The 23,779-nt window shown below is 35.3% G+C and overlaps 1 protein-coding gene across 1 annotated transcript in view; it reads right to left on the reverse strand.

Moving 5' to 3' along the window:
• Positions 1–7,290: 7,290 nt before the first annotated feature.
• The window catches only part of LOC140142516 (uncharacterized), a 165,869-nt gene continuing 149,380 nt past the window's right edge, over positions 7,291–23,779 (reverse strand). The window contains 5 exon segments of the mRNA XM_072164506.1: positions 7,291–11,808; positions 14,368–14,518; positions 14,521–14,593; positions 16,117–16,186; positions 21,912–22,102. Of these exon segments, the coding sequence (XP_072020607.1) occupies positions 14,382–14,518; positions 14,521–14,593; positions 16,117–16,186; positions 21,912–22,102 (471 nt within the window). The 3' untranslated portion in view covers positions 7,291–11,808; positions 14,368–14,381.

Raw genomic sequence — 23,779 nt, forward strand, 5'->3', positions numbered from 1 at the left:
AGATCTAAAGGGGCATTAGGCCCCAACAAGTGTTTGTGAACGGTCCCTACTCATTCTGTATGATTTCCTAAACTTTTTTTTAAAGGGGAGGGCTTGCCAACAAATTCTTGCCCAATTTTACCATCCCAGGTCACAGCCCGGTTGCACAGCCTCTACATAATTTTACTTGCCATTTGAGCGGCACATCCCCGTAATCCGTAGGCCTGTGCCTCATAAAATCACAGTCTATGAAAAATAATGCGAGTACCCCCGAGTATCCGTCCAACTTTCATAATAATATTGATATAGAGGGCGACGTGTTTTAAGATATGTTTTACCAGACGGTATAGGGCAGGCGACACGTGACGCACGAAGCTGACTAAAACTCCAAGCTCAAATGAACTGCAACATCTATTCATCTATTGTTTCCGATTAGAGCGCTGACATAATTGGAAAATGTTGCCATATGCATGGGAGTGTACATCAGCGTCCAGTTTCCAAGTTGGGTGATTTGTGTTTGGCACGGGTGTGAATTACATCTTACTGGGCGTTTTAACTACGTAAAGCATAAAGGCGTTGGTTTTAATAATTATTAATAAGGGTAAACACTATGTATTGTTGGTCGAAGCAGCCAAAAAAAAAATCGAATTTCATTATCACATTCAATATATTATTAAAAAATAACACTTTGATGTTTTGCAAAAGTTCTACCAATCATATACTTTGAAAAATTGCTTGATTTAATGAGTTAGGCCTATGTATACGTTTTACAGAAGTGTTGTTGTTTCAGAACTCTTTACAACATAACTCAAGAACCACAGGGCCTACAAAAGTACGTGGTATTTGAATTCTTCTACACACTCGCTATGAAATGATCATTGCAAACTTTGCCAAAGCTCACTACCATTCGCATTCTTTTTGATTTTCTTTTTGTCTTGATCCCTTCTCCTCTCGATCACTTTCCTCTGGCTTTTAAAATGGATATTCGTGATATAAAATATCCATTTGACTTTATTAACAGGCCTACAACCATGATAACAAAATACGCTGGCTGTGGGATAGACATGGACCTATTATACCTGGCACCAACGCCACGTTAAGATATACCGGGCAATTTTCAGCTTTTCCTTCCCATTCTTTCTTTTTCCGATTTTTGTAGGGGACGCTGTTCTCATTTTCTGTCCGGGAGCACTGTTCCCCTTCCCCCATTGACTAGGCAGGCTGAGTGCTGAGGGGTATCCCCTTAAGTTTGAAAGATTGATAAAAATCATGTTCTAAAACAACATTTTTAGTGACCTGATACTCTTGAATTGTAAAGCAACTACTCATATCTGTAAAATCTACACCTTGTTTATGTGATTGAAATGTTTAAATTAAAAAGCGAGGTGTTTTCTGTAGACAAGGGGCAGTCTTCAGTGAACGGCTCTTTTCAGAGCCACAAAAACCTTTCAAATTGGCAGATAGGCGAGATCTGCTTGCTCTCTGTTGACAAGGGGCATCTTCAGTGAACGGCTCTTTTCAGAGTTAGGCAAGGGGCAGCCTACATGTCTCGTTCTTAGGTACTTTGTCCTGAAGTCAGAGCTACTCCTGACGAAAGCTTGAAAGTTCTAAACTTGTCCGACGGCGAACCCGCTAAAAACCCCCCAATTATTACTTGACCCATTCAAACAACACAATAAAATGATGCATCACAAAAGTGTATATAGCAAGCTTGTCACTTTTTATTAAAATAGAGACCGTAGAATCCAGATCAAATGCTACACAAGAAACAAAAAAACATATCAAATGGATAGGGTACTATCCTAACGCTTGCTAAGAATTCTATGCAAATTGGATCTTAGAAATATAAACTGGTGCCCTGTGCTTTCCAGCTTTCACCATCTCTAATCGAGTTCTTGGTAAAACAGAATTGCAGGGTACCAGCAAACTGATTTTCCTAGCCATTTCATATGCCGTTTCTCATCAAATTCAACACATTTTGATTTCTTTTGTATACTACTTACTATAGTACCAATCTACTATGGCTCATAACTAGCTACCAGTAGTAATTTTCAAAGTAGGTTATTGTTTTGCCATAATTGCTGAATACTCCAGTAAGCACTTGCTTGGACTTGACCAATTCTTGAATATATGCACTGGGTCTAGATACCCAGGTATGCCAGGTTCAAATCCTGGTCCAGGATGATTTTGTTTTCTTCTGTGGCCTATACTCATGGGTAAATTATTGGCAAAATAAAGCTTCTTGTATTCATAATTCCAATAATTGAGAGTCAAGTGATGCTAGTTGGGTATTCAACAATCACACCTACTTGTTCTTGCATTTGAATCAAGAAATTTGGGCTATTCTAGTTGAAATCCATACACCCCTTTTGAAATTCACACTGTATGGTAGATTAAATGTCTTTCATAGGGTGTATAGATTTCAACAGGAATAGCCCAATGCCATCCCTACCATATATGTTCCTATCGGTGTGCCAAAAGTATTGTCATTGTTTTCAACATAAAGATGTAACTCAATATTAAAATACCTCCCCTTGAAAACAATTGTTTAAAAGCAATTAGCAAATTTGCTGAAAACTATCAATTGATTTTCAAAACATATGTTTCTAAAAAGAGAAAAATATGTTGAAAATTTCTGCATTTATTGAATGGAAAAATGCAGTGGAATTGTATACCACAAGTAATGGCACACAACCAATAGGAAACAGCTACTCATATGTCTTATATGGCAGAACATTTGTGTTATATGGCAAAGCATATGCCTTAATATGGCAGAGCACATGCCTTATATGGCAGAGATGCGAAGAATAAAACATTATTCTATACAGAACCTTGTATTTTGGGTTTGGAAAAAACCTTTTTGCCAAAAAATTATTAAAGAGATCTGTAGCTTATTTCAAATCAAAATTAAAATTTACTTGCTGTCTAGTTGAAGAGAAAAGTTAAGAATGTTCTAGTGACTTGTTTGTTTCAATTTATTTATACAAAGACAACTTACCAAATCCTTGAGCATGTGGGCTGGTCATAGGGTAATACTCAAGTTTATTTTGACCTGTTGAAGTATACTGTATTTCCCAGAGTTTTAGCTGCAGTGTTTCTTGCTTTGCAATTATTTCAACCCACATGAATTTGAAGATCTGTAATTACTTCATGCAAATTAGGGAAACTTACTGGTTCTGTATAGAGCAACACTGAAATTCTGTTTCCATATTTGAACACACACCACCAGTGTGGAATCAACAAAAAATCCCCAGAAATCGGTCAGACCATAGATTTCTTAATTGATCGATTGTTGAGCTATTCTTACAGAATGCATGCAAGGCATTGAAGACTTACTGTTGGTACCTGTGTGTAGACTGATCTATTTCCAAAACTGTACCCCAGATATTTGTGTCATAGAGGAATCATAAGAGCACCCGCTACATAGGCCTACCTACATTTTGATGGGTTAATAATAGATTTTGTAGAATCAGTTCCATAGTGTTTGATCACATTTTCTCCATAGAAAACTATTGAGCACCATTGGTGATAGTAAGCATGCTTGTTGATGAACACCTAGAGCAATGAGCTATTCCAGTTGAAATCCATACACCCCCTATGAAAGACATGACCTTAATCTCCCATACAGAGGGTGTAGATTTCAAATGGAGTCACCAATTCAGGTAACCCCATTTGAGATTCCCACTCCTTATGTGGAAGATTAAGGAAATGTCTTTCATAGGTGGTGAATGGATTTCAACTAGAATAGCAATGAATCCACACTGGAGGTGTATGTGTTCTCATTATGAATGGAGTATGGCAAACCTTCCCCAAAACGTATCTCACTACAAAAAAATAACAATAACTCACTACAACTCAAGGCATATTTCTGTCAAGTTTTCGACAAATACAATAATAATAATTATGATCTGTAATGCAAGTTTTGGTCAACCTTGTTTGGTTTTATGTAACAAATTTATACATCCATCCATTCCTTGGGACTCATAATATAATAATAAGTTAAATAGTAAGAAATAGTAATCTTAAATAGTTCTTTACTAAAAAAGTTGCAAAAATAATATTTTCACAACATGTGTTGTGTCTCTCCCACTTCTTGGTATCCATGTTAAGGTGAAAGTACAATGTTTGCAACTTCTTTTTATTCATTCACTCTCAACATTCAAACCCTGTTGATGTGAATGCTAATACTTGAGTCCCAAATATTTTTATCATCCAAGTTTGATAGTTTGTGTCCAGTATTTGAAGGAATTAATGTAATAATTCACAAAACTGAATTCAGACAGGAACAAAAAGACCGATTGATTTTCAATTTTTTATTTTCAAAGTTTTATAATCATTTAAAGAAACCAGAATGACTTCCTAGTTCTCATAACTGGTTTAACTGCTCAAAGAAATTAATTGCCCATTACGTTTAAATTACATAATGTCATTTGCTTGATTCCACTGAATTTCAATTCAACTGTATTAATATCTAATCGGCAACCATAATAGGAAGAAAAAAATGTGACTACAACCAAAAATTGGTTTTAATCAATTTTGAAATTACTAATTAATATTTATTAGATTTTTGCATTGATAACTTGTAATGTTGAGTCTACTAAATACTTCTGGCTATTAGCACACACATTAAGCAGGCTTTCACAGCAGCCATTTTGACTAAAAATTGTCACCATGGTAACGGCTGCCATTAAGACTATCAATTATTCAAATTGAACCAGCCAGACACATTAAATATCAAACTCACAAAACAAAAAAACAAATATTTGGGACACAAGTATTCTGAATACAAATATCTACAATATACTACTGTCACAATGAAAAAAATAACCAATTAGAACAAAACAAATTTGTAAAGAATTGAACCATACGCTCTCTTGTCGGTATATACATATTAGACCCTCAATTTTATTACAAGTGTTTCTAGATCTAAACTACAAATATATCAAAAAGGCAGTCATACAAGCCCTGCAGAGGAGGAACAACAGTGAGTCTATAAACAAAGACCTCACATGAGGAAACAAATCTAATTTTGTCTAAAATTAACCTGAAAAATTCTGAAAGCAATCAAGAGAACAAACTCAACTCGTCTTTGGATGTGGTATCAGTACATAACCCTGAATTCTTGTAACTTTTATATCATTCTTCATTTGACCATTATGGGAGGAGGGAATAAACCCATCCCAGGGGTCTCACATTGGGATGAGTACTAGTTTAGCCTTTACACCCCTCAAACCAAAGGGGTGTAAACCATCACCTGGAGGGGGTCCCACCCAACCTTGAGATGAGCACTAGTCTAACTTCTACACCCCTTGATCCTCAGGAGGGAATTAAACCATCCCCTGAGGAGTGGGTCCCACCCACCCTTGAGATGGGTACTATAGTCTAGCTCTACACCCATCAAACCTGGGGAGGTCAAATTAAACCATCCCCTAGTGGTCCCACCCAACTTTAGTCTAGGCTTTGCACCCTCATACCTGCATGTTACACTCCAACACATTCTACACTTTTGATAACTATGCATAATTTCTCAACTAATATCTACTTTGGAACCTGTACAAATGGACTAATGTCAATGATTTGATATAAACAGAAAAGACTTGGGCAAAGTCCACACACCAGCTTCAATTGAATTGCTTTTATAAATCAGTCTAGTTTTATCCTAAGTCTCAACCGCTACACTTGCAGGGACTGCAGGGCTACTATTTATATTTTTTCATGCAAATATCAATATTTTTCATTATTTTAGTAATCTGATATGTGTCAAAATGTATACAAGAGATCACTTTGTTCAATCAAGTAGTACACTTATAAATGTTATACCCTGTATAATAATGAGTTAACAGTTGGCTAATTAAGGCATTTGCAACTATACAAATTCTTCTACAACAGGCTCAACCATTTTACATCCATTTTAACATCCCTCTATAATTTTTAAATAATAAAAATGTCTACAACTCCCCTGAAAAAACTCATCACACAAAAATGTACATAAAATATTTTATCCAAGGTGTGATTTGTTTGTTGGTGATTCACACCTACAGTACTGTCCGGTTTGCGAGGAAAAAAAGAACAAAACACAACGACACAGCACTGATACGACATTAAATCACCAATCCCCAGCCTCAAAAATATTTCAAAATGGAATTTTTTGTTTCATAAAATAAAATTTACAGCATGCAAAATCTCCAACTCCAAATCTGGCTGGGTGCAGTGACCTTTGACATGACTTACACACTGACAAATTCAAACCTAACAAATCACAACATGGTACCAAAAAGTGTACATTAAAGCCTCTTTCTCATATGACAAATCCTGTCCTTCCGATATATAAGAGAAGCAGGCACACTTGACCTACAACCTGTAAGGTCATGACCTTTGACCTACGAGGTGTGATAAATACAAAGACAGGGCTTGTTCTTGTTTTATAAGGCACAAGGGACATACAGTTTCATAACACTATACTGTTTCTCCAAAGAAAAAAAATACATGCATGCAGACTCTGCTATGCAACTGACAAATAAAACCAGAACAATTTGGCAGGAAATTTTTTTCTTCTTTTCAAAATTTCATCTTAAATATAAAGGCTCACTTTGTTTGCCAGGTAAACTAGTTATTGCTAGTTTAACCCACTAATAATAAAATAATAACATTAATAATAATGATAATAATAAATAATGTTTTGCTACCACTAATACTATACAGTACACTTATACGCACATCATTTATGATACATAGTAGAGACAGCTGCTAAACCAAGTCTCCCTTGTGTTTTTTTCTTGACCTTTGACATCATAATGCTGCATGAACCAATAGATCATTGCAGGAATTCACAAGACCCTTTGCAAAGGACACCGAGAATATGTCATGGTTGATGCGGACGTTTGTCTTGACAATGACAGTCTCAGAATCTTTTGCAAAGGCTTTTAAGAGTAACCAAACAGATGAATTCAAGATGAAACTAACCAGGGACATAGATCCATTTCCTGACAGTTAGACAGGTGACCTTGCTTGTATGGGACATTGAACATTTATGGGGGCTCGTCGGGGAAATATGATATGGCATGGGTCAAAGGGTATCACCCATTGATAAACATTTGCTCTCTTTATATCAAAATATACCTTGCTTTCTCAAAAACTTAACTAGGACCAACCTCAGAATAAAGATGAGAATAGACAACATGTGGTGTTGACCCACAATATAGAAATACAAGGCATTGTTCAAGCGCTTACTTTGGTAAATGGACCAACTATGAACCGGATACATTGAGTTAAAAATTTTGAAAATTTTCATTATGTTCTAATTTTTTGGCATTTTTGGGGGGGGGAAGGGAAGGGGTATATTTTGAGTCTTCATACAAAGGAGCTATTGATTCAGGCAGCACATGAGATACTAACATACAGCTGCTGATTCCATAACTGTGTGTTAAATTGCAACTAAATAGCTGCCTTTTAACATACTACATGCAGCAAATATTAAAACAGCTTCAAATCTAGAAACACTACATTTATAATAGTTATAATAATGATAAATTTCTAAAAAAATTGCAGTAGTTCTTTGCGATGTAATTTTTTTAAATCTTAAATAAACAAGTTTTCCCGTGATACTCTACATTTGTTCATTACACATATTTTATCTACAATGTTCCAATCCGACAAAGTAAACAAGTAATCAAATTACATAATTGAATAAACAAAAACAAAAACAAACAAAAATGCAAATATAAACAACACTCATCATCATAAATTCAAAATTCTTTTGACTACTTTGGTATTAATACTAAATATATATATATAGACAAAATTGACTTTTCAAATTAATACTTTGCAATGGTTCTTGCACCAATTTCAACAAAAAAGTTGACAAGCAAAATTCTGAATAGGGTACCGTTAAGAGACAATTTTTGTGCAATTAATCTTCATGCTTTCAAGAATTTGATGCTTCAGAGGATATTTCAAGGCCTTAATTTTCATGATAGTGTATGTGAACAACAGAAATATCATTTCAAGGCTTAATTTCAAAACTGAAGCCATACCTTTATAAGCGTGAACATTAATTAATACATCACAAAAATGAAACTAACAGCTAGTCTTTACAAGCACCACACATCACATATTCGCTGTAGACAGGAGGGAATTCTGATGAACTTTATGCACTTCTAAAATTAAATTGCAGAAATTTGAACTTGTTTCTAAATTTTGCACCAAAATATAACAGTGGGTTCATTATATGTTATTCGATGTATTTTGTGCTAGGAGAATCTAATTTTGTATAAGATTTATCTATGAAATTATCTATGAAAGTTCTATACTGCAAAGTATGAAATGTTAATGTGCATGCAAATTTTGCAGGTCTAGTTGATTCTCAAACTTTGCATGCACGCAAATACTTTTTATTCCTATAGGCCTTTAAGGAAATGTACAAATTTCATGTCGCAGAAACATGGGTTCTATTAAAAATGCATTTTTTTTAACTTAAATAAAGATATGATGATATTTATATCATTTTAATCGAAATTTCAACCAAGATTAAAAAATTAAATTAATACTCAAATTTGTCAAAAATGATGTGCTAGTGTCAACAAAAATATGACACAATCTAATTTGATCTCAAACTTCTGAATTTCAATGTAATGTGTTTAAAATTTTGTTTTGTTTTTTTGTTGAAAGAAACATGCATGATGATTTGGAAAATATACTAATCCAAGATTTCTGACACAATTTTGAAACCTCACAACAAAGTGATAATGATTATAAAGTTCTCATATCATTACACCCTCTTTAATACAATAACGCATGTGACTATATTTTCCTCCATTTTGATTGAAAGAACATAGTGGGCAAGATTCCAGGATCACAACTATGGAGGAGAAAAAATAAATAAATACAAAAATGTAGGCACTCCATTTACACTTACAAAGGCAAGGATGAATTTTGAACAAAACTTTATACATTTTTTTAAAGATTTGGTGCCTCTACTTGAAGCACACAAGTCGGAATAACATTTTTCTGTTCTTAACAGAAAACTGGGCAGTTTTATCAGTTTTGCATGGTAACCATGGAAACAGTAGTTCTTAAATATAATAGGATGCTTAATTTACTCATTTTTCTTAATGGAATTGGTAAACTGAAATATTAAATCGCTCATGCATTACACTGGCACATACATGTTTTTAAGTAATACAGATAATTTTAAACTTCAACAGCAACCTGATACATAAATAAAATAGGCCAATGCAAGTTGACAGCAACAATGTCAGGGCTGCAAATAGTATCCATGATCCCATAAAAATGTTGCTGGTGGAACAAAAGCTTCCACCATCTATATAATACTCTCCACCAATGGTAGAACAAAACCCATGCTTTCTTTAAATATTAATGTTGGTTTAAGATATATTTTTGACATCAGCTCAGTAACTTTTGTCATACACTCAGAGATGCCAGTCAGTGTTGTCAAAAAATCCTGAAATGGCAAATAATTTTCTGCAAAATGTACTTTGCCAATACATTTGTACAGGATCTTCCGAGTAAAAATTCCTGAAATCAGGAAATTTACTGAAGACTGGCACCACTGTACACTCAATGAAAGGTTTCAAATTGCATAGTGACCATGACAACATTATATTTTTCATGGTTTCCATGGAAACACAAAGCCAATCATAGTTTCCATAGCATTTGAATTTTATATGGCCGAATTCGGACAACGAAGCCCTGACAATGTTACTGTCACATTATTCAGTTTTTCTTGAGACAATTAACATCAATTCTTAATAAAATCACTAGCTTCCACTATGGACCACAATAGCCTCATCCCAATGGCATACTCCAATAACCTCAATTAAACAATCATCATGCAAAATTTGACCTCAAGTTGTAGAGTATGAGTTACGGTACCCAAATTTTCAAAGGTCATTCAATGAATGTACAAATGTATTGGGGTTAAAGAACTGTGCCCCTGATAGATGAGCATGTTGTGGATCCTAGTGTTCACCAAATTTGAAAGCACAGCTTTCTACCAACATTGGCTATATACGCCATCACTCAATCTCAACAGTGCATGCGCGCCAACTTTGATATATAAAGAATAGAAAGAAACCCGCATAAAATTGTGAAAGGACCCAGTCCATGGCAATAACCTAATGTTACCATGGAAACAGGGCAGGCACATGATTGGCTCATTTGAATATACCCATTGCCACATTTATGTGCAGTCCTCTTATTTGTTTGTATGTTAAGTTTCAAATGCACACACTTTTTGTTTCTGTTTGTAATTCAACAGAATTGAAAAAAAAATTCCAACTTTTTCAACAAATACAAATATTCCATAATATTTATCCTTTCATACTCACTAGAATTCCTTTTTTGTTTGGAGAACCTCTCACAAGGATATTAACAAAGGAATACATTGCAAGCCATATAGGGCTATTCCTGTTGAAATCCATACACCCCCTATACAAGACATTACCTTAATCTCCCACACAGGGAGTGTGAATTTCAAATAGAGTTACCTGAATGGGTGACTCCATTTGAAATCGGGTCATGTCTTCCATAGGTGTACATGACTGGAATAACCCATATTATGTGAAAGTAATGGAATGCTAACTTTGACAAACCTGAACACACCACCATATCTTTTCAACCAATCCTGTGTATTTGTGCTTTTGTCAGTTTGCAGTCCACTTCTTCCAAACAAACAAGGTTCTAAAACAACCATTTGCCTTCTAAAACAACCTAGAAACACTGAGCCATTTTGTCAGCTCAACCATGTTACTGTACAACAATTTGTTAACATGTTCTCAAATCTTTTTGTTCACAAGTATTACACATCACAAAAACACATATATTTATATATTATATTTATATACTCAAAAAACAAAAGAAAAACAAAAGAAGGCTTTTCTGCCCTTCTTAAGGCCCGCCTTTTTTTGTTTTTTCTTCTTTCTCTTTACAACTTTCTAAGGCCAGACTGGCATGATCACATGATCAAAATTGCATGAGTCCTCAAAATAGAAATTTTCTCTAAATATTAATATTCATAACAATATGCGATAATATACCCTGAAATAACATTAAAATAGTCAACCAAGTCAGACTTGCAAAATTATTATTATCCATGATGTATCTTACACCTTTCTACTTTTTAATTAAGTCTTTGACTCAAAATATATTATTTGAAATTTTTGAATGATTCTCACAATTTAATACTTTCTGAGCAATTCATTTTTTTGAAACATGATTGATGCAAAAATAGTATATATTAATTTTCTGGAGCTATAAGATAATATAATCTTGATTAGAACTATATCATCACAATCATGATTATGATTTTTAATCTTGGGATCACATAACATTGTTGGGCAGTAAAAACCTATGTACTTATGGCCCTTGAAAATGCTTAAAACAAAACTGCCTGGTTTTGCTTTAAACGTGTTCAGTTGGCCAATGACACGTAGGAGGTTTTTCCTGCCCAACAACGATAATCTATATCAAAAATAACATCAATGCAGACTTGTATGGTTTGATATTTTTGGATGTTAAATTTCAGGGTATTTAGAAACACAATGTACTGTCTCGACAGACGATTCCATGCTAGCATACGCCTGCCTATGTCTTTTGCCTGTCTTAATTCTGCCAACCTTCAGTGAAGTCTTTTTCCTGATGCAACACTTTTCAGTTTGTTACTCTGCAATGCATTGCATCTTTGGTTTAGTCTTCTACACAGTCTTCATTGAGGTAAGCAAATTGAGTGACTTGTTACTGTAAGATAGTCTGCTGTGGATGGATAGGAGACAACCTTGGGGTCATCGTCATTGCAAAATCGATTCTCTTTGGCTGTAACAGAGAAGAGAGAAAACAAACAATTAAAATTAATAGTTCGAAATATGGCCGTGGAAAAGTATGAAGATTTCATAAATCAAGATCCAAAATGGCATATTGACATTGCCAAATCCACATTAAAACATACGTTATGCACCAAAGCTTATCAATGTCAACAGCTAACCCTGGATCAAACTATTCTGCAGACAGTTTCAGGAGGACTTTTACAGAAAGCACCAATCATGCACTACCATCAAAATATATTCAACTAATCAATTTCTGGTTACTTGAATGCGTATTCAACCACGCAGTGGACACCACGTATAATACACTGCGTCAAGAAAGAGCAACATGACACATTGTGATCTTATTCATTCAGTTAATCGGGACCTTTCATTTCTGTTCACCTGCTTGATTTGCCGTTAGGGATTTTGATAAACATATATTATTATCCTACATTGATTGATAGGGAGGGGAAGGGTAAATCATTGTTGTAGATGTCATGTTTGTTCCCAAGCACAATATACATCATTTCCATAATCATTAGAAATTCTGCACGAAATTTACGGCAGAGTGTACCAAGCGTTCCAAGTACTTATTTCCAAGATTGTAGAAGCAAATTTGTCCCTCTGTCCTAATATGATAAGGAGTGTATCTTATATTTACTTCCCTAACATGTTACTTCCATTTGACACATAAACTGGTCAACTTTGTAAGGATGTAACCTGTAGGCTACTTTCTTTTGCTGAAGTATATGCCATACAATCAATTCACCAACATGAAAAAGTCAGTAACATTGTTTAAATCTATTTTTTCCAGATGAGTCAAATACAAAGCACTTAATCTCAATCATGGTATAAGGAAGTAAATAATTAGTAACGTATCCATGATACACCCTGTTATCATATCAGAGCCACCTTGTGATTTTTATATAGCCGTGTTTAGCACATATTCATGAGGGCCAATTGCTTCATTGAACTTCATATCACAATCGCAATTTGGGAAATCAATGTGCAATGGTAAATGACCTTTTTGGTAAATCCCATAATTCAATGCGGTAAGACCGGAAATGTCATCATTTTACGTCACCCCGATGCGCACATCGTTTAACAAACATTGCTACTGCGAATTGCAAGTCGGCATGACGTCATCTCAGGTCTAACCGCAATGAATTATGGGATTTACTGAAAAGGTCAATTGTGGGCAATTTTGTCTAATGCACTTCATGGACTGATTGGCCCTCTCTCATTGATGATATTATGTAACACAATGATGCGAACTTTGCAAATTTGGTTTCTATCCATTTCTCTTATTAATCTGTGGCTCACTTGCAAATGCCCAATACATAAGACAGTTAGTTATACATACCTCTATCTAACAGCTTAAGTGATTGGATGAACAGCACCATGTGACCAATCAGAAACAACATGCTGTGTGACATAACTTGCAATCTTCAATCCTACCTCCCTTTGCCAAAGAGCTGACATACAAACTACATGATTGTACTGATTATAATGTGCACTATGTCAGCCCCTTGAAGGGGATAATATTGAGATGATTACATAACTATGTTGTTTCTGAAAAATTGTGGTTTAGCTAAAACCAAATCTAATTTAAAGCATACATGCAGCTATAAAGAGTGTTGATGTGTGTGTGTTTATATGTGTGTGACAGCTGGCCATGCAGACACCAGTGCTCAGAAGCAAGCACAGTCATCCAACAGTTCAAAATTCCTCTCCATCTAAGTGCAAAAAAAATGTCTACATGAACAGTATAATTGAAACTAACAATGCCATGGTGATGACAATTGTGTGGAATAAAGATGAAATGAGCAGATGCTACAAGCTGGACGATCAATTATTGAATTGTAAATAAAAGCAGGCAGTTTGGTTTCAATGTGTGGCCATGTCAGCATCTATAAATGCACAAGCTTACTGTTTTTGTATTGAGATATAAACTTCTGCTTCCTGTGTACAGGGAACGATCACAATTTGGTAGTGAATTTTACACATATCGATTTTTGGAGGGGTGTTTTAAAAGCTTCTATGGGACCATGCTCAAGCAAATAACAGTGTGAAATGACAGCTATGAATGTTTAACATGCTTATTTTTAAGTGATATCAAAAGCTTGTGCCTGCCAATAGTATAGTAAGCCCCGTTATGTGCAGTATGTTACTTAGTTATACTACATCCTTAGGCACATTATTTTTGTGAGTTTAGTGCAACTAGTAAGGCTAAGCACAGACATAACGTCTCCCATTTTTTTGTTTGGTGGCATTGCCAGATCCATGCAAACAAAGGAATGGACGAACGGATGGACAGACAGAAAAGCTCGACTCGGCCACACCTAGCTACGTACGTCCTATATATGACTGGTGATGATGCAGTTTATTGAAAAATAGTAAGAGTCTAGAATAATAGTAATGCACTGAAAAGCGATGAGAGAATTTGAAGAAAAAAATTGCATACAAATGAACTGCATTGAAAATTTTGAGTTCAACCAAGTCATTGCTAACTTTTGGTCTACTGAGGCAGATAGATGGATGGAAGAGGTACATGAACTTCTTCGCTTACGTGTCCCTGCAGACTTAACGCGCCTTGTGGTGGCGCTTTCTGCTGCCTGCATGGTTGTCTGTCACATCATGAACGGTACATGTCTTGGGTAAACTTATGCGATTTGTAGGCACCCATACCTCTCCCATGTTGGCTTTGGCAAACTCCACCCAAGACCTCCCCTGTCACTTGAAGGCAGTATGACGCCTTGGAGTTGAGACAAGGCTTGTGCGGCAAAGGCTATGTTCTGTGGATAAGAAAAAATGAAAGGAAAATAGGGGTCAAATAACATGATATTACTATGGTAATTGTAACAGCTAATGTTGTGAACAAATGGAAAATATCCTTTGTTGGTGAATATCATTGATGTGCATCAGAGAATTGGAAAATAGAAGTTATACATCTGGATCTGGACGTTATCCTCTGAATAAACGGGTACCCACATCACATCAGAGTGAACTACATGAAGTAGGTCTTAACAGTTTGGGTTGTTTATCTTTTCCTTTCTTCAGTTGGCATAAAATGTGATTCAGCAGGTCTGAAGTTGAAATCTGAAGGACCATGTCAACTTTTCTACGTGTTGAGTTGATTGTTGTTAAAACCTAACCAAAATCGAATGTAGTTCATAAGAACCATCACACCAATAATTTTCTAAGAATTGATTTTCATACCATCACATGTGCAATAAATGCAGTAAAAGAGATTTTAAAGCATGGAACCAATTTGATATATGGCAGCAATTTACAAATATCCTGGCTTCTTTGATGCTCCGCAACAATGTTTTCTAATTTCATTGAAAGAGATGACACCTGGAATTGATACTGATAATTGTGGTAAAGGCACACAAAGGTCTCAGTGAGTAAATGGACAAATGTTGTGCAACAGGTGCATAACCCGGACATATACGGATGGCAAATATTATAGAATGGTATATACCATTATCATACATATAATCGGTCTCTCTTAACGTAAAGAGTGAAAAATACACCCACCAATAGAGTGAAAATCACTCCAAAAGAGTAAAAATCACCCCTCTACAATGTATGATATAAGGGATGTTATTCTTTTTCGAGTAATGTCAAGAAAGCTAATACAGAAGTAAACGTGGATATTTGCAAAAGTTTTAGGGACTAAAAATGTTTGGAAATTTCCATTGTCAAATTGTGTTTCCATATCTCTTCAATCAAAAATGATAAAACTCCTGTTTTAACATCCATACACCCCCTATGGAAGACATGATCGTAATCTCCCACACAGGGAGTGTTAATTTCAAATGGGATTACCTGAATGGAGACTTCATTTAAAATCTACACCCCCTGTGTGGAAGATTTAAGATTATGTCTTACATAGGGGGTGTATGTATTTAAACTGGAAGAGCTCATTTTGATAAAATGGTCCACTTTCGGTGACACATTTGATGTGTTTCAGAATTGAACACTTTCTAAACACTTTATGTAATTTCTTAACATGTTTAAAACCTAAACACATGTGTCAAATTCGTAAACATCACGTTTCATTGGCTTTGCTAAAGTTTGATATGCCATCAAAATTTGTAACAAGTTATAAAACTTGCTACAGCTTAAAATCGGCTTTGAAAATGTGTTTAGAAAAGTGTTCAAATACTAAACACTTTACAGTGCAGTTATATGCAGGCTTCAGAATATGATCACTATTAATTCAAACCATCAGTGGGCATATAAGTAAAAGTATTTGGAAAATATTTTGTCAAAAAAACCAGATACCAATAACACCTGGATATCGACACATTACCTGGAATTCGACGAAACAGCACGGGGACCCTCCTTTATTGTGCCAGCGTAGCCGACTAAAACCTGGGAGGCTGCAGAATAAGGGGAGTATAAAGAATATCATTAATGATTAATTGTATGACACACATTTGAGTACAGGCACAAACATTAATTAATAGGTATAGCCAAGGTATGTATGGGAAATAATCGGCTGAACCCAAAATATGACTGAGGGTACGATAATTTACCATACCATACCAATGGTGAACCCACCAACAAATTTATCATACCACCAAGTCATTCTAAATATTTAAGTGATGTTTTTAGACATTCTAATTGTTGTAAAAAAAAAGAAAAAACATTACAGAATATGGATTGTTTTGATAACTCATTCATATCAATGGATGGTTCCAAATTTGCATAAAATAAGGACATATTAGGAGTATATACGGGCATATATGCTCCCGACTAGATATAACTCACAGTAACGTGCTCTCTGACTAGATATAAAAATATATCCAGTTCGCAGTGTTCTTCGATGTTTACCTTGATTGGTCTTAGTGGTATGATAAAATTATTTCTTATGCTTTGATTGACCATTTGCACATTTTGCATGGTTGCACTAAACTTAACCATGCTACCATCACAACTCAATTTTATTAATCTTAATCTAAAATAGCCATGTGTAAGACTGCATGGTATTCACAAAAGGACTAAAACTAGATTAGAGATTGAGGATTTCAATAGGTCTGCCATTGGACAAGTATGATACTGTTAAACTTTGTCAGGATTAGCTCTTAACTTTGCAACAAAACTATTAGGAGTTCACATACACTGCCCCCTGTATACAGAGTCTCATGTATATTGCCCTTTGCCAATGATCTACAAGTAGATGATGGCTCTAAAGAGGCTGGGTAAAGAAGTTGGTACATAATTTCCTTCACAGGTGATTAATAAATTAATTTTCCAATCTTGATATTGGTCTCAATTGCCTTCTCTTAATCCAAGATGATCACGCCTACAACACTGATAAATATCCTCAGTAATCACCATAGGCAGTGATGTATCGTGCAAATTTCCAGGGGTGCCAAAGTGCAAAGTTGTTTTCCTGCTAGACCAGCTACCAGAATGACAGTACAGTGCAATTTTAAAATGGGCTGAAACAAGGTTAATTTTTATATGAAACAAGTCCAAGTTGGTCCTGAATTTTTGAGCCAAAGCCCCAGTCAGTAATCGCCTTTTATAATCAATCCAGGATAATATGAATAACAAATCTTGCCTCCCTATTACTAGTTGAACAAAGCTTAATACATATTGTACAAGTCCCAGGCTTGAGATCAGTTGGTGAATAGCAGCTAAAGTAATTATTTTCATGTGACATGATTTCAATACTGATATCAATTTACAATGCATCATGAAAATATACAAAAGGTCAATCTATGAAGTACATATTAAAATTAAAATATCAAATTACACTGTCTTATACATCTTGAGTAAAACTTCAAATTAAATACTAGCCAATATAAAATGTTTTTTCATTTTAAATCCAAGCACTGTATACATAAATGCTCTCCCTAATCTTAATTAAAAATCCTGGCATTCAGATCACTAGAATGTAAGGCAGAAAATGTTCAGGGAATTTCCAGAATTTAACCTCTCACTCTAAATAATTACAATTGCACATTCCAAACCAATTTGATATACACTGGAATCTATCACAAAATGCAGCAACACTATATTTAGATGATAGATCATTCATGGAATCATGCTCTTTATCTTCATACTCTCTCAAATGGAAACAGAAAAAAAAAGTCAAAATTGTTCATATTTTATCATAAACAAAAAACAATCAAGTTGATGTTGTTAAATACTAATAAAAGTAGAAAGTGTTTACAAGTAGATATAAACAAACAATTTGATAGGAAATTCAATTTCAAGACAAATTTCAAAATGCTATTTTTACACCTCATGGAAAGCTCTAACATGTTCAGAAGCTACTTGAGTCTGTTTCATGAAGACTTGGGCTATTCCACTTGAAATCCATACACCCCCTATGGAAGACATGGCCTTAATAATCTCCCACACAAGGGGATGAGGGGATGTAGATTGATTTCAAATGGGAGTTGCCCATTCAGGTAACCCCATTTGAAATTCACACTGTGTGGACGACTAAGGTCATGTCTTCCACAAGGGGTGTAAGGATTTCAGCTGGAATAGCCCAAAGCATGATTACCTAAAGCCAATGGATTTGTGGGGGAGGGGGATCCAGATTTATTTCAGAGAAAAGTGTGGGCCCTAAGCTTCCAAATATTATTTTTAAGGATTATTTATGGGGGAAATATTGAACTATTTTTAAATTCTTCTAGAAATTTAGGGCATAGGGCTCCCCCATATGATATGCCCACGGTTACAGAATAGTTTACGAATATATGAATTTTAAACCAGGAGTTTTCCATATTAAGTGTGTAAAATTTTAACACAAAAATCATTACAATGGATATGATGATCTATAAAGGCACATGGTTCACTGCAACTAGCCTACACATTTTAATTAAATATCCAAAAATTAAAACAGGCCCTAAGACATATCAACAAATTTGGTCCACCATTTTAAAAGGATGCTCCCTATATCCAAAACTGAAAAGGTGGCACAAATTTGTAAAGACAATGATACTTTATGGTCACACTCACATACAGGTACTGGTGTTTTTACTTTTTTTCATATCTGCACTTTCTACACTAGCACGACTTACCTCCTCCTTAATAATACACCATTGACTCATTATTTTCAGTATTGACTTTTTAGAAAAATGTCCAAAACAAATTCCTATTGACCCTTTGCACAGATCCACATATTCTTCCTCCCAAAAACAAGGTTCTCCCTGCAAACGCATGCGCTTGTCTGTACTGTGTTTTGCAAAGCGTTGTCAATTATACATGCGTCTGAAAGACGTACGCACACACAGCACATACTTTGGGGGAAGAAACTCATTTTAAGATGATCTTGCAAAGGGTCAATGCAAGTCAAAAATCTTTAAATATTTCAACTGACACCTGTAAGTCCTTGCATTATTTGTGATGTATCAGAAGGCTTCTCCAAAGGGATATTTAAATGGAGTGAAATGAAAGGGGTGAAATGGTTTTTTTGAGTGTGTATGGAGGAAAAAAGAAAGGAGGACCAACACAAAGAACATGTTGTGGGGAAAAGAAAATGAGGAGGGAAAGAAAAGGAGATATGGTGAAAGATGGGAGCACAGTGGTCTAACAGTTAGGGTGTCTGACCCATGATCAAAGTTGTGGGTTCTAACCCAATCAGAGCCAACATACTTTGTCCTTTGACTAGCACTTTATCTTGCTTGTTCCACTCTCCACTGGTGTAAAACAGGGAGTGGTAGCCACATGGTTGTGATATATCCTAATGGCAGCAGAATACATAAATGCTAACATTTTATTTTATTTGATATAGCGGGCACAGAGGATGTATTGAAGGGGAATGGGGGTAAAGAGAAAGTTGGACAGGGAAAAGTCACAGGAGGGTTGTTGACATAAAGGATGGATATGGGAACATGAAAGGATGAAGACAAAAGGGTAATGGCATGGGGAATGGTAAGTTTAGAAGGGGAAAACATCTAGAAATGAACAGAAATATTCATTTTCATCCAGTAAGTAATAATTTCATATTGTTTTATTTTTACCGGTACCCAAGGGAAACAGGTTTGAGAAGCAAAGCATATAAGTCTCCCCTTCTAAAGTACTGTTTCACTTTTAGGTCTGTATGCACAAAACAAGTTAGATCCGGGCCGGCCTTACGTCAAATCAAATTTGACTGAATTTCAAATGAAGTAAGATCTCATCCATTTTCTAGAAATGTTCTACAAGAAATTGTGTCAATTTCACCCAGATTAAGTCAAATGTGACCCAGATTAAGTCAAATTTGACAATAGAAAATGCATAAGATCTTAATATTTTACTTGAAATCTAGTCAAATTCAACGAGAACTTTTAAAGAGTGTAATGCACTCTCACTGGAGAAAAGTGGGAATAGTTAAGTTGGAAACTGACATTTTTTCTGATGGACATCAAATTATCAGTTGAAATCATTAAAGAAATCTGACTTGCAAAACATTTCTTGCTCTATGTAGTTGTAATCAATCTAATTTTCAATGTAACAAAAATACCGTACTGATTTTCACCTCTGTATCCTAACAACTTTGTAAATACCATACACCTACTAAAATGTCATGCCAAAATAAATCTCACTCTTTCTCTCCATTGCATTTGCAATTTGTTATATACATTTCGGTCGAGTATGCTGTAGTTCTAGCTGAACGCACTTATATACACTAATGTCTTCCGGGTTGTTATTTATTATACATCTCAATTATATATATATATATATATTACAATATAATATGACAGTAATCTCTTCATTAAATTTAAGGGTAGGGTTACTTGTATAGCTAAATTATACAAAAAAAAGATGGCGGCAGTAAAAAAATAGAGGAGATGGTGTAAGAAATTGATGTTATGATGGTGCGATTTGAGCTAGACCAGGCCAGGCCCATATAAATTCCATGCAGTAGGAAGAACCACAACTATGTGAATGTTAATGGAGCAATAAATGGGCCACTGACAAAATCCAAACTCGGCAAAATGATGCACCGCACACATACACACACAAATTGCATAATAATAATTATAATAAAAAAATGATGTGATGAGAGGAAGGGTATTGAACCTACTAAATATCACCTCTATAGTGGGATTTGCACCCGTTACCTTGAGTGTGAGGTGAGTGAGTATGCACTAAACCTCAGTCCAGAAGTTTGTTTGTTTGTTTGTTGACAGGCAAGTGGTAGATCTTGTAAACAAGCAAACTTTTGGACGAGATGAACATCCTAGCCTTAATTTAAATAAAAATGCTGGAATTATAAGGGATAGGCGAGGGATTTTGGTTTATAATGATAGAGATTCCATTCAGTGCAATGATGTTTTCATACCCTATAAGTGTGTACCACGTGTGCAGAGAGGTGACACATACGTACCACAGGCTATTAGTTTGATCAATTTCATTTTTTTTGCTAACATACTCAAGCAAGACTTGTTTAATCAACTTTTATTTTCCTTTTTAATGATAAAGACAGTACACAAACATAAAATAACATTGACCCTAGGTCTTTATGTTGACTGCACCAGTTTTTCAAATTCCTTTTAATGATTCTGTTATTTGCAACATTCTTGCAGAAACATGCACAGGTCCTGATGGGATCATGCACAGCAAAATTGTTTGTGCACAACCTACTTCAAATTGTATACTCTTCTTTCAGAGTATAAACCCTGGTGGTGATTAGAGTTCAGGTGATCTAAAATGATGTAACTACATAGATTGAGCTTGTAGTGCATACTCTTCCACATGGTTCAAACCATGAAAGTCATTTGTCCTTTGGTGCAATCAACTTATACAAGTCATAATCTTCCCAAAGTTAAGCTTCACCAATATTTTAGCCACTTGCTATAAATATGACGATAATTTCCTGATAAACGTTAATGCTATCATAAACAAATTTCACAATTATACAAAACATTTGACCAAGCGAGGGTGCTGTTTACTTGGGAGTAGATTATAACTTGTTCATAAACCATAAATCCTCTGTCACTCGAAAATTCACCATGTTTTAGGTACTATGTTCTGGTTAACTTAATATGATGAAGGAAGAGTGACAGAGGATTTGTCAAATGGCTGACCATACTAGAGGGTGTTTCTATTTTCATCCTTTTTCAATTTTTTGTACGAGTTGACGACGAAACAGACACTCACCCACTAGCAAGTTCTCGAAGTTCCACCTCTGAGGTGTTTGTTCCCAGATTAGCAATAAAGAGTGTGGAGCACGGTGCGGTCCCTGCCATGGCAACCATGGCTGCGTTAGCAGCTGCCACACTAACAGGCAGAGTGGGTTGGGGCAAGGGTGTGTGGGGTGGGGATGTGCAACGGCCGGGTGTGGGGTGGGGCTGTGAAACAAACCAGAAACAAACATTCAAGTGATCAGTGTATCAACTAAGCTGCCACTGTCAGCCGTTTTGTTTTATTTTTTTGTTGTTGCAAGATCATAGGCTACTAAAAAATCAATAACATCATGCTGCAGTCCTGGAGATGGGTGATCCTGTTGGAGTATACTTAAATGCTGACAACCGGCTTATTCCATTAAGACAAATCTGATCCAGTGCATGGAGTTGAGTGTGGCTTAAGTTTTAGTACAGGCAAGAGCCAGTGCACCTGACGTATTGCAGTATAATGTGCATTCCATGTTAATTATCAGTGCAAGCATTTGATTGGTTGGTTTGGTTGGTTTGCAGAAGTATTTGATGTGAGGTGGGTCTATTAATAAAGCAATGGGCTCAGTATCTAAGTATAAATCAGCAGAGGTTCAGCCAGCTCCAAGACTGCAAAGCTATATATGCATAGTTAAAATGTAATTTTGAAAAAAATATAGTCATGAAGAAAAATATATCATGTAGGCAAAATATATGTACTTGGTAAAAATGTTCAAAATGCAGAACAAAATTAACAAAAAAATGTTTGAAAAACAGGATGGATTTCTAAAACAGGCTGTGATTTTTTTGGAAATCAAGCTAGCTAAATGACAAATAAGTTGTGAGTGGGTGAATTTTGATTGACTGTTGTGATAATGATGTTATCAAGAGAGATTAAGAGAGGGCAGGCTTTAAAATGGAATCACAATTTCCACCAAGTGCTGTGTCCCCTCACAAATACTCCATGACACATATCAAATTAAATACTGTGCATGTTCATTCCTAATATATCCACAGTTTTTGATAAATTTATGATAAGCTTATTGAAGCCACTTTTTCTAATCTATACAAAGTGAGGGAAGTTACCAACAGATGGTGTCAAAAAAATTATCATCCATTTCTGACCACCCTAGATATGCATTAGTAAATAGGCAGAAATCATGATGACAAACAGCATTTAGAATATTTTTTCTTTTCTATCGCCAGGTTTAAAAGAAAAGCAAGAAACACTAACACATGTAAAAGAAATCGAGAACGGGTTATGGCGACAATACAATGATGGGTTATTACACTCAATTTGTATAGCTTCTACACAGTAAAAACACATATAATGGCAACAATTTAATCCTAATGGGATGATAATATATGCCAAATTGGAATAACAGCTTAACTCCAACTCCTTTGAATCCTACAAAATATCACATGAAGTGAGCCACCCCTTCAGTGGGGCAGGGGCAGGCAAAACATGGTACCTCCGACTCTGACTCTGTCAGGGCAATATAGGGTTTACCAATATAGGGTTGCCAAAACTAACTTGCATTCAATTGAATACTGCCCTCTACAGACTGACAATTTCAAAGTACATTCAAATTGGTGATTTTTGATTTTTCATTGTTTTGAAACTAGTGCTTTTGCTAGTAACTCTTTTACAAGGGCTTCTAGCATGGTTGAGGAACCACTCACACATACTAAAAATTTAAAAAGAAAATTTAACTCTGCATTCCAATCAACATGAATCTAAAAGTCAGATACAAGCTTACAATGGGCTATTCCAGAAAATAAGTGCACACCCCCTATAGAGGAGTTACTTTCCAATAAAAGAAATGTCTGGATTTCCAGGTCTGCTTTCTGAAAACGACTGGAATTCCAGATGCA

Source organism: Amphiura filiformis, chromosome 20 (genome assembly GCF_039555335.1).
Source record: "Amphiura filiformis chromosome 20, Afil_fr2py, whole genome shotgun sequence".
Taxonomy (NCBI): domain Eukaryota; kingdom Metazoa; phylum Echinodermata; class Ophiuroidea; order Amphilepidida; family Amphiuridae; genus Amphiura; species Amphiura filiformis.